Raw genomic sequence first — 16,652 nt, 5'->3', positions numbered from 1 at the left:
CCTTTTCAACCTTGAAACCCGTGCAGCAGGGGACACCCCCTTGCAATAGGAGACCCCCCCCACCCTGTGCCCCCCGCCACTGGGGACCCCCCAAACTGCAACGGTGCCACCCTGAACATTTCCCCCCCCTTACAACCTTGCACCCCCACCACTGAGGACCCCCAAACTGCAACCGTGCCCCCCCAGCCTTACACCCCCAGCAACTGGGCCCCCCCTTGCAACCAGCGACCCCCCCAAAAGTGCACCCCCCTGCAACTGGGCCCCCCCCCAAACTGCACCCCCCACCCCCATTGCAACCTTGCACCCCCTGCAACCCGGGACCCCCCCAAACCCAAACCGTGCCCCCCCCCTTCACCCCCTTCCCCCCCCCTCCCTCCCCATCAGGGGCGGGGCCGCGCCCCCCTCCCGCCGCCAGGGGGCGCCCCCCCCTTGCCCGCAGGTCCCGGAGGCGGAACGGCGGAGCTGGAGGGGGGGTGTAGGGAGGGGGGGGGGGGCAGGCTTTGTTGGGGGGGGGGGGGGCGGTGGCGAAAGAAGGGGGGGGGGCCCGCTGGTGACGTCAGAGCGGCGCGGGGCCGCCGCTATTTGAGGCGCGGGGCGGGCGCCGGGGCCCCGCTGCGCCGCCCGCAGCATCCGCGGGGCCCGCAGGCGGCGGTGGCCGCCCCCCCCCCGCCCCCCCCTCCCCGGGCCCCCCTCCCTCTCTAACCCTCCCCCCCCACCCCTTTACCCCCCCCCCCTTCCCCAAAGCTCGCACCATGCGCAGCGCCCGGGCGCTGCTGCTCGCCCTCGCCCTGCGGGTCTGCGCCCTGGACACCGAGACGCCCTCCGGTGAGGGGGGTTTTTGGGGACGGGGAGGGGATGGGGGGGACGCGGGGGGGTCGCTTTCGGTCGCCCCCGATCGCTTTCGGTCGCCCCCGGTTGTTTTCGGTCGTCCCCGAGCGCTTTCGGTTGCTTTTGCTCGGTCCCGGTTGCTTTGGCTCGCTCCCGGCTGCTCCAGCCGCTGCCTTGTGCGCGCCCCTCCGGAGCCCCGCGTTCCTTTGGGGAGGTTTTTTGGGGGGGCTCCGGTCCCGGTGCACGGCTCTGCCCCCCCCCCCCCCAGCCCGTCCCCGGTCCCGTCCCGGTGTCCCCGCAGCCGCCGCTCCCGTCCCCGTCGGGGCTCCGCCGGGTTGCGCAGCCTGGCAGCGGGGCTCGGCGCCGCTTTGGGGAGGGGGTCCCCGGGGTCTGCGGGGGGTTTGGGGGGGGTGAAGGGGTCCGGGGTCCCCCCCGTTGTCCCCTCCGGTCCCCAGCACGGCTCCAGGAGCGCTGCGGAACAGGTGGCGGCTGGCAGCGCGCTCCGCTCGCAGCCCGGCGCTGTGCTGCGGGGTTATAATTAGAGCTTCCCCAAAGAATGTGTTATTATTTCTTATTATTTTTCCCAATTTCGACGTTTTCCCTCCTCCGGGCTTCCCTGCCTGCCCCCCCTGCCGCTCTGCTGGGCTCGGAGAACAGCTCCTGGGGTGCAGCAGCCCCACTGCCACCCTCCCCTATTGGGGTACCCGTGGGGTCTGTGGGTTTGGGGCCGTGCTGGGTGCGGGTCTGGGGAGGTGCGGGCACGGGGGAAACTGAGGCACGGGGCAGAAAGGACCCGGTGCTGCAGCTGCCGGCTGCTGGGAGCCGCTCCCTGCTTCGGGGCTTGGCTTTGCCTCGCTCTTTCCTGTTTTCCTTTCACTTTGGGGCGCAGCGGCTCACCTGCGTGCAGCCCCGGGGTTTGGTGGTGGCCCCGCTCCAAAAATCATAAATAGTGCCGGGCAGCTGCGGGGAGCTCCGTCGGGCTGACCTGGGTGCGATGGGGAAACTGAGGCACGGGGCTTTGCTGGGTCCACTGCTGGAGAAAGGGGATTCTGCCCCCACCCCTGGTGCTGGGGGGTCTGGGGCTGTGCTGCTCCCCAGCCCCGTGTGGGGTTTTTTCCCCCTCATAGCATCCCGGTGTTGTCACGTCTGGTCTGCAGCAGCCTGCGTGGGGTGGTGGTAACGGGGTCTGTGTGTGAAACATCACGGCTTGTGGAGGGGATTTGTGCTGGGCAGTTTTGGGGAATCGTGGTGGTTTTCCCCAGAGGGGGGCTGCAGGGGACCACCCGCCCGCCTGGGGGGCAGTGGGATGGGGCTGGGTTTGGCTGGGGAAGGGGCTCAGGATGGGGTTTGCGTGCTCCCAGGCGAACCTCTTCCCTCCCGTGGGCCTTGGCATCCTACCCCCAAGTTGAAATTTGCTCAGGACCGGCTCCAGCCCCAGCCGTGGGCAGCTGCGAGCCGGAGCCGCGCAGCCCCGAGTGCCTCCGCTCAGCGCTTCCCCTGCTACAGGCAGCGCCCGACCTGCCTCCAGCCCGCTGGGTCTCTCGCCCTCGCTGCAGCCGGCGGTTTTCCCTAAATCCCAGTGTAAATCCCAGTGGCTGGGACTCAGTGACCCGGCTTCGTGAACCCAGACGGGTGCCCAGTGCCCTGGCCGCAGCCTGCCCCGTCCCCCCGGGATGCTCCCCGCTCCTCTCCACAGCCCTTGAACTTTGGTGATTTGTTACAGATTTGTTAAAATTTCCCAGTGGCTGTATTGTGCATATCAATGCACTGGGTTTTTTTATAGGGGAGGGTCCCTTTGGTGGCACCCTTGGGTGCTCTGGTGGGGGCTGCTCTCAAGGGGTGCCCCGATTTGGGCTGCCCGTGCCCCCCAGCACCAGCTCGGGGTGCTTTCCAGCAGCGCCTGGGGCGCACGGCAGCAATTAGCAGCAATTAAGCAAATAAAATATTTGGGTTTGTAGCTTTCCCTTAGGAGGAGGTTCAGGGGGGAGCCCAGACCTGAGGTTTGGGGCTCCTTTGGTGGCACCAGGACGATGGTTTTGGGGTGGGCAGTGGAGGGGTCAGCACGGGTGAACTTGACCTCTCCCCTGACCCCGTGGCCGTGCTGTTGGGGCTGGGTGAGCGCGAGCGGCCGCGTTCCCCTGGGTCAGGGATTGGGGTCGGGGAGCGGAACAAATCTGGCGGTGGCGTCCCCCCGGCCGTTAACGGCCGCGTCTTTGTCAGCAGAGGCTGTGGGGACAATGGGGGATGCTGGGGACAATGGGGGATGCTGCAGCTCAGCGTCCCCACGCAGGGGTCAGGACCCCAGGGGCCGGTGCGGATCCGGGGGGCTCTTGTTGCCGGCAGCCCCCTCGCTGGTGCTGGGCATGGGATGGTTCCTCCTCCCTGCCTGTTCTGCTGTGTTGGGAAGAATTTTGCTTGCTGTTTTTGCTGCATTTTGGGGCTTTTTAAGCTGTGCTCCGTGCTGCTGTCGGGCACTGGGGTGAGGGCTGGCTGTGGGGTGCTGGATCCTGCAGCACCCGGCCGGTGCGGGCACACCGCGTCCCTCCTGGGGTGCTCCGAAAAATCCTGCTCATGGCAATGTCCCTGAGTGTGCCCGGGGTTGAGCTTTTCTGCTCCCGTGCTCCTTTATTTTTGGCTCTCTTGTGTGGTCCCCTCTCTGTAGGATCCGGACTGCACTGGGCTTCGCTGTCCGTGGGGGTGCAGCAGAATTTGGGGATGCTCGGTGGTGTCAGAGCCCGTGGATGGAGCCGGAGCTGTGGCTCCATACCCGTGGTGGAGGGCTGCAGTGCCGCTTCTCTCCCCCAAAGGCTCGTGGTTGCGTTTGCTTTGCTTTTGCCCTTTCTCTCCCCTCTCCGGAGCTGGTGCTGCTCTCCCTGGGTCGTGTTTTCCCCGGCCGCGGGCGGGTGCTTGGACCTGCCCCGGGATCCTGGTGAGTCACCTCTTGGCCCGAGCTGAGCATATTTTCCTTTCTTATCCAAACTAAGACAAACCATCCAAATCCCAGCTTCCTGGGGAGTTTTCCCTGCATGAAGCCAGCGGGATCAGCAGGATCTGGCCCCTGGAAGACAAAGGTGGCCGCTCGCTGGTGGCTCCAACCCCTGCCTCCCCACTGCCAGCTGCTGAGGACGATGTACCCCTGAATGCACTGGAAGGAAGCTTTTTTTTTTGCTCACAACCACTTCTTGCCGTGGTGCATGAAGCCCTGAGCCCCCTGTCGCCCTGCTCACCCGCTGCTTGCTAGGGGACACCCCCCAAAAATCCTCTCCTGCCCATGACCCCCCAGGTGTTGGCTGCTTACTGCCAGCAGCCGTGCAGGGGTTAAGCGTGCGGGGCTGGAGGCAGGGGCAGGTAAATCCCTTCCGCATGCTCAGAGCTGGGAGGTGGCAGGGCTCGGGAGAGCCTTATCAACACAGCCCTGCCATCTGCCTGCTTAAACCTCCATAAATAAGCTTTTTAATAATCTATTATTAACATGCACTATAATTGTCTTATTAGACATGTCTGGGAACCTTTCGTTACTGCGTGATTAAATGTCAGATTCCCAAACCTCCTCCTCTCCCCGATGGCAGCCGGGGGGCTGCTTTGCAGCTGGCTTTGGGCACCGCTCCCGTGGCCATGGGGTCCCCACTGTGCCCTGTCCACTGGGAGCCTCATGCAGGCCACGCTTCCACCCCATATGGATTTATAAAGGGTCTCATGCCGTGGCCCTTGCCCATCCCAAAGTCTCACTGTGCCCTTCCAGGCTGCACAGCCTGGGGAAACCGAGGTTTTTCCCTCCAGGCTGGAGCTGCGGCCCGGGGAGACCTGGGCGAGGAGGATTCCCAGTGCGTTTCCCCCCCCCCCCCCGACCCCGGGCTGATTGCCTCCTTGTTGGCAGCCTTAAAATAAATCCGTCCTGGAGACGGAGCGCTCTCTTTCCGCCGCAGATGGCCTCTTCAAACCCCGCTCCCTGGCAGAGGCTGCTGTTGATTTTTAGCGTGGGGACGCATCCGGGTGGGTGCCCGGACCTGGCACGGCCGTGGGACATCCTGAGGACACGGGGACCCGCTCGTCCTTGCTCTCACCCCCGCAGGGCAGCCCTGGGGAGGAAGAGGAGGAGGAGGAGGGACGGTGGGAGCTGGCAGGCGCCGCAGGGACTTCCCTCTTGCTGCCTGAGCTGCGCTGGGTGTTTGTCGAGCTCTTTCCTTTCCCGGCGCTGGGAGCGGCTTCTGCTACACCCTCTGCGTGGATCCAAAGTCCAGTGCTGCTCCAGAGCTTGGGGACAGCCCTGTCCCCTCCCCAGGCTGGTGCTGGGGACACGCAGGCTGGTTGGGGTCTTGCAGTCACCAGCACTGCCCTCACCTGCGTGCCGTGGGCTGCGAGGTGCTGGCAGAGCAGTTGTTGGCTCCCTCCTGTCCCCAGCAGCTCCCTGGCTTCACCCGAGGTCCTGGGCTGGGCACGATGTCCCGGGGACACACACACAGGTCTGGGGGGCTCCGGCTTTGCTGCGCCCCAGTTCCTCCTCCCCAAAGCAGAGCCCATGGGGCTGCACCTTCCCGGGGCCATCCCCATGCCCCCGACCCCAAATCTGGGGGTGCCGAGGGCTGTGCTGTGGCTCGGTGGCCGGGGCTGCGCCGTGCGGTGCCACTGCCACCAGAGGGAGCGGGGACACGGAGCTGCTGCAGCAGCAGCCAGGTCCTCACGGCTGGGGACACCGCGTGCACCCCTCGGTGCTGGAGGAACCCCTTCTTTTGGGGTGGGGGGTACAGAGGTGCGGTGCTGCAGCTGGAATACAGATGTATTGTGGCTGGAGAAACACTGAGTTTATTTTTATTTGGTGATTTGGCTTTACAAATATTGGGGAATCGCCCATAGCAGGGTGGTTGCAGCGGTGCAAAATTCCACTGCGGGGAGCCCCTTGCTCTGGGAGCCCCCCCAGTGTGAGCCAGCAACTGCTTTGATTGCTTGGACACCCCCCTACATGGATCAGCTCTTGCTTGGCTTCGTTAAGTTAATGAGGGTTGTGGCTCGCTGGAGCTGCCATCCCAGCCCTCCCCGGACAGCACGAGGGGGCTGCGGTGACCTGATGTGCTGTAATGAGGCCGTGGTCGTGCTCGGTGCTGGTGGCCTCAACTGGGGCAGCAGAGAGGAGCCCTGGCAGCCCTGGGGGTGTCTGAGCCGTGCGTGCATCCCTGTGCATCAGCCGTCCAGCACAATTAGCCCAATTAGCCCAGCCGGGGAGCAAGCCTCGCTCCAGCCCAGTGCACTTCATCTATGATGGCACCTTGGGGACGATGGCACCGCGGGGACAAAAGGGCTGCTCCCACCCACCAGCTGCTCCGCACTGAGGGGCTTTGTCTTTGGGGTAGTGCCTGGGGTCTTCACGTCGTCGGGGGGAGCCGGTGTTTCTGGGACGAAGGCTGTGCAGCATCACAACTGCTTGCCCGTGGAGATGGAGGCAGGCTGGATGGATGGACGGAGCATGGACAGACGGCATTTCCTTGCTTGGATGGACCTGGAGGTGCCCACAGAGCTGCTGCAGCTATAGGGGATGCTCTGCGGGGTGCCACTGGCCGTGTGCTCAGTGCCACCTCCCTGCGTGGTGCTGGTGCCCCCGGTTGGATGTCTGAGGGTGTCCCACGTGTCTCGTGTGCCCTTCCGCCGAGCTGGTGGAGCCTGTGGGGTTTTGGGGTCGCTGGGAACCTCTGAAGACTTTGCTTTTCGTGGGAAGGAGAAGCCTGAGCTGTCACAGCAGGGCTTCAACAGCAAACTGAAATGTGTGCCCAGTCCCGGGCTGGTCCCGAGTCATGCAGAGAGCAAAGCCCCGCTCTGAGCTGGGCAGGATGGCAGCGGGTGGCACCGTGGGGCTGCGGCCATCGGCAGTGCTGCAGGGACCTGTTAGACTCATTAATGCTCCGTGTAATTAACCGAATAAATGCTTCTCACATAATCATCAGCTGCAATTTGCCTGATGGTGTTAGCGGAGCAGGGAGGGCCCCTGGTGACTTTGCACCGGTGGTGCTGCACGTGGGGGGCTGCAGGGCTCTCACCAGCCCTGCCTCTTCCCAAGGACTCTCCCAGTGCTGTTCATTTTTTTTTGCTGTATTTTCAGCCTCACGGTCGCTGTCTGCCTCCTTGCTGAGTGATAAAGTCCCATCGATTTTTTTTTTTTTTTTTTTGTTTCCATGACCAACAACCGGCCTGCTTTACTTTTGCATTAGCAGCCTCAAACTAAAGCAGCGCATCTCTGCATGGGGAGAAAGTGTTTCTCTTTATCACTTATTTGGTAACTCTCACCCGGGCTCTTGCTCATTTGCTGCTGCTCGCCTGGGGTGCGTGGGGCCCTATCCTGCCTCCTGGGTTCATCCCCCGGGCTCTCCAAAAACCCAGCCCTGATGAGCAGGTCCCTGCGTGGGAGAAGCTGGAGCGATGCAACAGACGGAGGAGAAAAGGGAGGCACGAGGCTGTGCAACGGCCAGGACGCAGAGCAAACCCAGCACCCAGCGCTGGGCTCGTGTTTTTTATCCTGTTTGCAGCAGATCTCAGGGTTTTGAAAGCTCAGCGTTTTGCTTTCAAGGCGCTGGGTTCACTGAACCTCGTGGTTCGGTGCAGCGAGTTGGCCAGACCTCAGCCCAGCACCCGGGCACCTCACTGCTGCGTTTTCAGAGGCCTTGGAAACAAAGTGGGGGAGCTCTGAGCTCGGCAGAGCCCTCCGGAGAGCTTGTTTGTATTCCGGAGGAAAGGGAAATTCAATTTTTTGACAAATGACACAGGCCATTTGCAGAGCAAACCTGGCTTTGCAGACAGCGCTGCGAGCGACGGAGGGGAGGTATTAAAAGCAATAAATAAGCTGTTGAGGGAAGGCAGCGGAGGGCTCTCGCGGCTCTGGATTTACGATGTGCTGGCCCCCAGCGATGGCTGCTCTGGAGCCAGCACCTGCACGGGGACCTGGAGCTGTTACCTGATGCACAAAGGGGCACGGGGGTGTGGGGCTGGGGGCTCGCTGTCCACCCCTGGCAGCACAGAGGGGGCATGGAGACCCCAAGAGCTCACTGCAGGTGGATGGGGTCCTGCTGAAACCCCCCCCACTGATTTTTTTTTTTTAATTTTTATTTTTTATTTTTTGGCTCAGCTGTATTGTGCACCTTTTCCTTGTTTTCCCTGCCATGGGGAATTCTGTGGGGCGAGCAAGCAGGCAGGGGGCTTGCTCACAACAGCCCCGTTGCCACCTTTTAGGTCTACATATTGCTCTCCCCTCCTTGTTTTTCATGGCTCAGCCCAGCCGGGGGGGTGATGCTGACCTGGATTTTGCAATGGGATGTGCTCCTGGTCTGCCCTGACCTTCCTGCCCTCTCCTTCCCCTCCTGCCCACTTCACTTATAGGGGCAGGATGCTTTTCTCCCCTTTGAGGCTGCAGCATGGGGTTGTTTTGGGGCTGCTGCAGGGAACTGAGCTCCTTGAAGCCAGTGGCACATGGTGGCCATCTCACAAGGGTTGTCCTCTTGCAGCCCCCATCATGCTGCAGGTTCATGGCTCTTCTGAACCAGGAGTGGCCCTGCTCTGGGTGTTGTGAGGCCATAAATAATGGGGCTGAGCCCCCCTGGCACCACCACGTGCTCCATCACTGGAGGCTTTGCCCCCTGGCGTGCTGCTCCCCGCTGCAGCAAGGAGGTACCTGGAGGTCGAGAGGCTGCATCCCTCCCTCTAGAGGGGGATTTATTCCAGAAACCCTTTTTTTCCTTTATTTTCCTGGCGTGTTTTCTGCAGCTCAGGCTGCTAATGGAGCCCCACAAGGCTGCGGTGCTGATGCTGCTCCTGTGCCTGTCCCAGGGCTGCTCATTTCACTGCCCTGACCCATACTGGGGAGCATCTCTATGTGCTCAGGGCTTCCCATGTGCTTGTTGCTTCCCTAAAATCAGCATTTTGCTCATGTGGAGCCTTTACCACAGCCACGGGCCCCTGATGATAATAATGGGTAGGAAAGAGGCTTGAGCACCATTTTTTTTTTTTGTTGCCATTTTTTTCTACCCCCTCAAGGCCAGGTGGATGAGAGCTGCCTGCACGTCAGCCCAAGGGCTGTAATTGCGCCGTGAGCAATCGATAACTGCAGGACGGAGGTTTCCAAAAGCCTGCGTTTGTTTTTCTTCTGATGCTGTAGAAGAGGCAGCCCTGACTTTGTTAATTAAGCAATGGTTAATTATGAAAGCACTTGCATTGCAGCTCAGTGGCCTGCAGCCAGCCCCTTTCCACATTGCATTCTCCCAGCGTTGCATTTTCATGCGTTGCATTTGCTCCCCAAAGGCTCCCAAGTGTCCACAGGGGGTCCGGGTCTCCCCGTCCCCACCCACGGCTCTGTGGGGCTCAAGAGCGGGGCCTTTGCAGGTGAAACCCAGAAAGGGAGTCTTCAACAGGCCCAAAAACGGATTTATGACTTCTGTAGTTGCTGGTAGACGGATATTGTTCTCTTAGTCCTGCGCTTTCCAAACACCGAGGTTATCAGGCATAAGTGACTTATTATGCAAATCCTCTGTCTTAATATCTGGCTGTTCTCTCCCTGGAATTGCATTGGCTAAACCCCATGCGTTATTGGAGCTGCTAATGTTTACACATTAGCTTCTTTGGCTAATATACAAGGCTTCAAGTTGCAAATTGATGTTTCTTACAGCTGAGCAAATTATTTTTCTATTAAATGCAATATTTAAAATGATTTGGAGAAGCAAAACAAACTACTGGCAAGAATTTTAATGGAGCTGCTTTCCATATTCTTCTAATCAGCTTTTATCGGGTCCAGGAAATCAGTAATTTTTTTTAAACGTTTCTATTTCGCCAGAGCGGGGAGAGGAGGAGAGGCAGGGAGTGGGTTTGTTGTAATCTCCGGTGTGTGTAATGCAGGAGGGAATTTGCACGTGGCTGTCGTGCTTGTGTCCCAGGCCCTTTGAGTGTGCAAAACGCAGCTGGTTGGGTACCTAGCTCCATTCTGCCTGGACTAAAGGGGCATTTAAGCTGTGGGGACTTAAATCAGTGAGATTTGGGGCTTTGAGGGGCTGTGGAGCCGTGGTGGTATGGGAAGGAGTGGGTGGTAGCCCTGAAGGCCGTGCTGCGTTCATACAGACCTGTACAGGGTTGGGCTGAGAGGAACCTCATTAAATTCAACGAGGGCAAGTGCAGGGCCCTGCACCTCAGGAGGAATAACCCCAAGCACCAGCACAGGCTGGGGGGGTCCTGCTGGAGGGCGGCTCTGTGAAGAGGGACCTGGGGGTCCTGGTGGGCAGCAGGCTCACCGGGGGACAGCAATGGGTCCTGGTGGGCAAGAAGGCCAGCGGGGGATCTTGGGGGCATTTGGCAATGTGTTGCCAGCAGGCCGAGGGAGGTGATCCTGCTCCTCTGCTTGGCCCTGGGGAGGGCACACCTGGAGCACTGTGCCCAGTTCTGGGCTCCCCAGTACCAGAGGGACATGGAGCTGCTGGAGGGAGCCCAGAGCAGGGCTATGGAGATGATGAGAGGACTGGAGCACCTGTCATGGGGACAGGCTGAGAGCTGGGCCTGGGTAGCCTGGAAAAAAGGAGACTGAGGGGGGTGAGCTCATCAGTGTGCATAAATATCTGAGGGGAGGGTGTTGAGAGGATGGAGCCCTCTCCTTTTGGTTGTGCCCAGTGACAGGAGGAGAGGCACTGGGCACAAACTGAAGCCCGGGAGGTCCCGGCTCAATGTGAGGGGACACATCTGTGCTGTGAGGTGACAGAGCACTGGGACAGGCTGCCCAATGGAGGCTGTGAAGTCTCTCTGAAGATATCCAAAACCCATCTGGATGCCATCCTGGGCAAGGTGCTCTAGGTGATCCTGCTCGGCAGGGAGGTTGGCCCAGATGATCTCCAGAGCTCCCTGCCAACCTCGGCCATCCCAGGATTGTGTGTTTGGAGCACGGCACCCCATCACAAGCACTCCATGGGGATGGAGGGGTTCCCAGACTTGCAGCACCCTCGCTGGGGCTGGGGCATCTTTGCATATGGGGAGGGGGTGGAAACGAGAGCATCTGGCACGTGAGAGAGCTCTCGACCGATGGCCTGGGATTGCTGTATTTGGCCACAGAGGTGCCCGATTCCCATGGCTCTGGGGGGCAGTTCAGCTGTGGCCTCCCTTTTGAAGCCTCTCTTTTAAAGCCTCCCTTTTGAAGTCTCCCTGCCTCCAGTGGCCGAGCCCCAGAGGGCGTTGGGCAGCCCCGTTGGCGCGGGCGCCTTTTCGAGGCCGCTCGATAAAAGCGAGGGGAAGCCCGCGGAGTGCGTCCCACAGTGCGGGAGGTTAAACAGCAAAGGTTTAAGTGTGTAATTAACTCCGAAACGAGAGCAGCACAGCCTCGGCGGATGAAAGAGCGCCGGGCAGGCTGGTGGGCAGGCGTCCACGCGGGGATTTAATGAGACGCCGCCAACTGTGCGCGCGCTTCTTCGTCCTTTCCCTCCCTCCTCTGCGCGGATCTGTTGTGTCCCTGCAGTCCTCTGCTCCTTCCCTTGTGGCTTGGGGGGGTTAGGCTAATTTGGGATGCTCGAGCATCGTCTGGGCTGCATCGAGCCGTTGGGACCAGGCAGTCACGCCCTCGGTGGTATTTTTATCCGCTCTTGCTGTTGGAGCCGCTCCTCCCGTGGCGCTCGCTGCATTTAGCCCCGCGCCGAGCTGCTTTTACCCTGGCGTTGAACCAAGGCAGGGGCTGCAGTGTGGAGCTCTGTGCTTCCACCTGGGGATTTTTCAGGAGCATCTGGACCCGGAGTGACTCCTGCCAGCCACATCCCGCTGCCAGCAGCCTTTTGGATGGGTAAAACCATCCCTGTGTGTGCAGAAGGGGATTTTCGGTAGCAGGGATGGCCTGTATTGGTTGTAAGCATGTTGATAAACCCTTAATTTGAGGGGGGCAGCTCAGTGTGGGAGCAGCCAGCTCTGTCCATGCCCTGCTGGACTTGTCACAGCTGCTGGAGGGTGCTTGGGGTTCTGGGGTGTCAGGATTGGGTGCTCCTTTTGGGGAGGAAGAAGGGAGTGGGCAGATCCTGGGGTCTGTGTGGTGCAAGTGCAGGAGGAGGCTGCCTCTGCCCCGATGGTGGGAATGGTCCTTGGGAGCGGAGCCTTGGGGAATCCTTTTGTCAGGGACATGGGGCTCTGCAGCCCCAAACGCCTTGCGGGGTCCTGCTGCTTTCCCTCTGCTTCCTCAGGCAGGATAAAACAACCCCATGAACGACTTTCTCCCTCCTACAATATCCCATCTCAACAGACTTTGGAAGGAAACGCATGTTTTTTTTTTTTTTTTTTTTTTTTCGACATCACTTGGCACTTAAAAATTTCCAGCACTTATTTTGCCTTTTTTTTTTTTTTTTCTTTCCCCTTTCCTTCATGGAAAATTTTGACAGATTTCTGCTTTTTTTTTTTTTTTTTTTCCCTCCCATTAGGAAGCCAAGCCAAGCTTCAGGCTTTTTAGGCTCTGGCGGGGCTGGTGATGGGAAGCAGCCGGGGCCGCATCCGCGCGTGGGCACGGCAGGCGAGGCAGCGGCGGGGTCGGCGCTGGGAGCTGAGCAGCACAAACGGCCCATTTAGAGAGGGATTTGAGAAAACTGTCAGGGCTCCGCTCCTTCGGTCCTATGAATAGGAGAGGATGTGCTTTTAGTCTTTGTGAAAGAAGTTTCCCGTTCGCGTGGTTCTGGGGAGAAAAAGAGCTCGGCGCTGTGGATGGTGCTTTAAAAAACTGAGTGTAAAAAGAGAAAAAGCCTCAAATCTGTTCTCATATATGAAAGTGTTGGGAGACTTTTTTTTTTTTTTTTTTTTTTTCTTTTAAGTCTTACAGGATTTTTTGCAGTGGTTTGACTTGGCAACGTGGCTGTTTTGGGGCTGTTTGCAGCAAAAAGGCATCCCTAGGTCCCCTCTGTAGCCTTGCAGGGGAAAATCCCCGTCTGGTTCCATCCCATTGCCCCCAGGGGGTGACGCTGACCCTGCCACAGTCCCAGTGGTGTCCCCACCATGGATGGCTTTGCACAGGAGACATCTGTCTGTGTGTCCCCTGGTTGCTTGGGCAGGGAGCATGACCTGCACCAGCTCTATGAGCGCAAATCCCCCAGCAGCGGGGAGGATTAATTGATGTAATTTGGGGATAAAATAGGAAAAAAAGAACAAAACCCCAAAAAACACACCCCGGCCCAGACTCTGCTTTTCTGCTGGCCTGTTCAGGGATGTTTGTCTTTGTTCTTTCTGCTTGCTCAGGGCTTTCCTAATGTGCCTGCCCTTGCCAGCCTAGGGGCTCATGTTAATTATCACCGGAGCCCCAGTGCTTGTAATCAGTGATTTTAGCAGAACAATGGGGCAGTGTTAATGAGCCGCCCTGGAGCAGCTCCCCAGAGCCCAGGGGCTGGCACACGGAGGGGAAGGATGGAGAGGGAGGGCTGGGGAAGGGAAGGATGTGGAGCCCCACAGCTTGGGGATGCGCAGCTTTTGGGTTTGCTCTTTGCAAGGGGAAAAAGCAACACCCCCCAGCTCACAAATAAAGGGGCATGGGGGTGCCAGCTGCAGCTGGGGGCTCGGCAATGGGCTCGTGGGGTGGGATTGCTGCTGGGGGTCTTGGCTGGGGCCCGATGCTGGCGTGTCAGGCAGTGCAGAGCTCACGGTCTAAGGGTCAGAGTGGGATTTTTGCCCCCCGAGCTGAGACCTGGCAGCTCGTTTCACTGCTGGGGAAACTCAATGGGAAGGGAGGGAGAGGCAGCTGACGGGACCTGTCCTCACCCGACCCCTGGCAGTGTTTGTGGCTGCATGGGGCAGCTCTGCTCCGTGTTGGCAGGAGTGAGAGCAGAGGGAGAGATGCCCACACCACTCCCCCTCTTTTGTGGGATGTGGCAGCATCCATCCCAGCTGGGCTTTTGGGGAGGGAGCAGCTGGTTTGCGGGGGCACTGACACGTCTGTCTGTCCGCAGCGGGCTGCACCTTCGAGGAAGACGACGACCTGACCCAGTGTGAGTACAGCCAGGGCGAGGACGATGACTTCGGGTGGGAGCTGGTCCGCAGCTACATGATGCCGCACCTGACGGCCGACCTGCCCCACGGTGAGTCCCGGCCCCGCGGGCATCTGCCCCAAACCCATCCCCTGCCCTGGAGCCTGGGATGGGAAACACCCTGTGGGGCACTTGGGTTGTGATTTATCCTTAGTTTTGGGGTCGGGGTGCTGCTGTGCCTGATGGCGAGGTGTGATGAGCTGTGTTGGTCCTCAGCAGGGTGCTGCGTGGCCCTGGGGGTGTCACAGCTTGGGGACATGGAGCACGGGGCCCTGCTGCCAATGCAGGGAGGTGTCCCCGCAGCCCTGGGCTCTCCCCGCTGTGGCGCTGGGATGGCAGCAGCTTGCCTGGGTCCCTGCAGCATCTCCTGCGACGCGCGCCCAAGCTCGCCGTGCCAAATTCCCCATCTGTCGTGGAGTGCTGCATCTGCAGCCCCTGCCCTGCCTCGCCAGCACGGGAGCCCCAAAATCCTTCTCTGACGGTACCTTCAGCAGCTCTCCCTGCTGGGGCATCCATCTGCTCGTTCCTTGGTGCTCGTGAGAAGGTCCCATCTCCGGGAGTCGTGGCAAAGGGAGAAGTGTGTTCCTGGCTCTTGCACTGCGGGGAGAGGCTTTTGGCTGTGAGCTGGAGGATAAAAATACGAATTGAATTTCTTATCTTCTTTTTTTAAAATCTCGTTGCTTTGGAGCCACTCCTTGTTATTTTTTGGGTCCAGCTCCTTCCTCCGATGCCTGGGCTCTTGGAGTGGGTGTTTTGCTCTGGGGCTTTGCTCATCCCAGCCCCATGCTGCATCCTGGTGTGTCCCCACTGAGCTGTCCCCATGCCTGGCAGCCCAGAGAAGCACCCAGCGGCCAGATCCCACCCTGAGGCTGGGCAGAAAGAGGGAAAATCTGGTTTGTAGCTGGAGAGTAAAAATGACTTGTCATTCACTGCCTCATAGAAATCTCATCCCTGCTCCATCAGCCTGCCTCCAGCCGCTCTTCTGCCTTGGGCTCGGCTTGCTTCTCCCCTCTGCTAATCCCTTCTTCATTTATCTTCTCCTCTTCCCAACACCTGTTTGATCCAGGATTTCTCCCAGCATCCATGGGGTGCATCCCTGAAGGCAGCAGCCTCTACTGGCTTGGAGGGCTGGGGATGTGCCATGGGGCCAGCATGTGCCGGGCACTGCAAACCAGCCTCAGCCACCCATGGGGGCCGTAGGGCTGCCGGCAGCTCCTCCCCGACGGTTGTCCAAATAATTGCTTTAAACCGAATTAACCTAATTTGTGCTCTGATGGGGTTCACCTGGGGGCAGTGAGATGGGAAATGGAGCTGGGATGGGGATGCTGGAGATGGAGGATGGCGAGTCTCCCGCCTGTAATTGGGGTTTCTGTTCGGTTTCCTGCTGTAATTTAAGAGCTGCACTGAGCTGCTGCAGTTCAAAGCCTGGGGGCTTGTTGGGGGGCTGAAGGGGTCAGGTGGAGACTGTGCTTGGCCACAAAGCTGGGGCTGCTTGCTTTGCTCGAGGATGTAATCACCAATTAGTGAGAAGTGGGGGCTTAAATGGAAGCAAAGAGTTGACCTGTTTATTCTGCTGAAACTCAGGGGTGCAACCATCTGCGGTGCTGAGCTACGAGAGCGTGTGGCAGGGCAGGGTCCGGCCCTGGCCCCATCCCAGATGCTGATCGGGGAGAGACGGGTGGCACCCATGGGGGTGCTCAGCCCCTTACCAGGGGTCCCCAAGAGCTCCCCCAGCTGTTTGCAGACAGGGGCACAAGGTGCAGGCAGCACCGTGCCTCTCGGCCCCCTGGCAGCTCGGTAGATGAACGCTATTTCATAGCGCCGTGGCCTCTCCAGGGAGCACTTTACAAAGGAGTCTCGTGGTCCTGGATTAAAATGAGTTTTTATTGGAGATCAGCCAATTTCAAGGAGTGCAGGATTTATTTGAGCGGATGCTGGCTGCCGGCCACCCGCCTCTACCTTTTCTTCCCTCTTTCTTTTTGTTTTCTTGTTGTGTTTGTTTTTTTCCTCTCTTTCCGTCTTGACTCGTCTCCCTCTTTCACATAAAGAAGACGGATGGGTCTCTCCCACGTTGCAATCTTGCTTTTTCAGCTCGTTATTGTTCTGTTAAGGGAGAGTGGCGGAGAGCCGGGGCAGGCTGCGCCACCGCTGCCGTGGTGCTGCTGTGCCGGGCACCAGGGCTGAGATGAGAGTTGGAATTTGCTTAATGAGCACCCAAATAAAGCGGGTGCTTGGGTCAATCCCTGCATGAATCTGTTGGATGGGACAGGGGCAGGATGAAGCACGGGTCTGGTTTTTCGAGTGGCTTTCTCTTTTGGGTTTGCATTGCAAAACCATCAGAAAGTTTTCTGTCCAAACCCAGTACTGGAAAAATCCCCCCATGGATCCCTGCTTGTCTCTGCTACATCTTCATGCATCAAACTCCTCTGTGCTCCCTCCGTCGTCCCCACTGCTGCCACCCCGGTGCCTCTCCTTCAGCTGCAGCTCTGCTTCCTGACTGGCTCCTGCTGCATATCTGTAAAAACCTTGGAAAAAAATGACCTTGGTTTTGGCTGCTGGGCAGAGGTATTGGGGCATTTCCAAGTTCCCCGTGGTGGTGGCTGGCCAGCCCTTGATGCCGGGGCTCCCTGGGGAGATGCTCGTCCTATGGCTCAGTGCAGAAATTGGGTGCTGGTGCACACTTCATATGCCTGCCTCGCTGCCTCTTAATGGCTCTCTCCTTTTATTTTTATTCCCCTTTCTGTGGTTTTGTACAATAAAATCTCAGCAAGATGTGGAAGTGCTGGAGGGGAGCACGGCAGCGCCTCCAACCTCCCTGCAAATCGG

At 59.3% G+C, this 16,652-nt stretch overlaps 1 protein-coding gene across 3 annotated transcripts in view; it reads left to right on the top strand.

The window, feature by feature from the left end:
• Positions 1 to 752: 752 nt before the first annotated feature.
• The window catches only part of PTPRU (protein tyrosine phosphatase receptor type U), a 55,124-nt gene continuing 39,224 nt past the window's right edge, over positions 753 to 16,652 (top strand). The window contains exons 1-2 of one of the 3 annotated variants that reach the window (XM_032202302.1): positions 753 to 825; positions 13,749 to 13,877. In XM_032202302.1, coding sequence (XP_032058193.1) covers positions 753 to 825; positions 13,749 to 13,877 — 202 coding nt within the window. Of the gene's footprint in view, positions 826 to 13,748; positions 13,878 to 16,652 lie in introns of those variants that run through there. The other 2 variants (XM_032202303.1, XM_032202304.1) reach the window with 2 other exon arrangements.

The sequence above is a fragment of the Aythya fuligula genome, chromosome 23 (genome assembly GCF_009819795.1).
Source record: "Aythya fuligula isolate bAytFul2 chromosome 23, bAytFul2.pri, whole genome shotgun sequence".
NCBI lineage: Eukaryota > Metazoa > Chordata > Aves > Anseriformes > Anatidae > Aythya > Aythya fuligula.
Note: the sequence above shows the minus strand (reverse complement) of the source record. Positions and strands in the feature narration are given on the sequence as shown.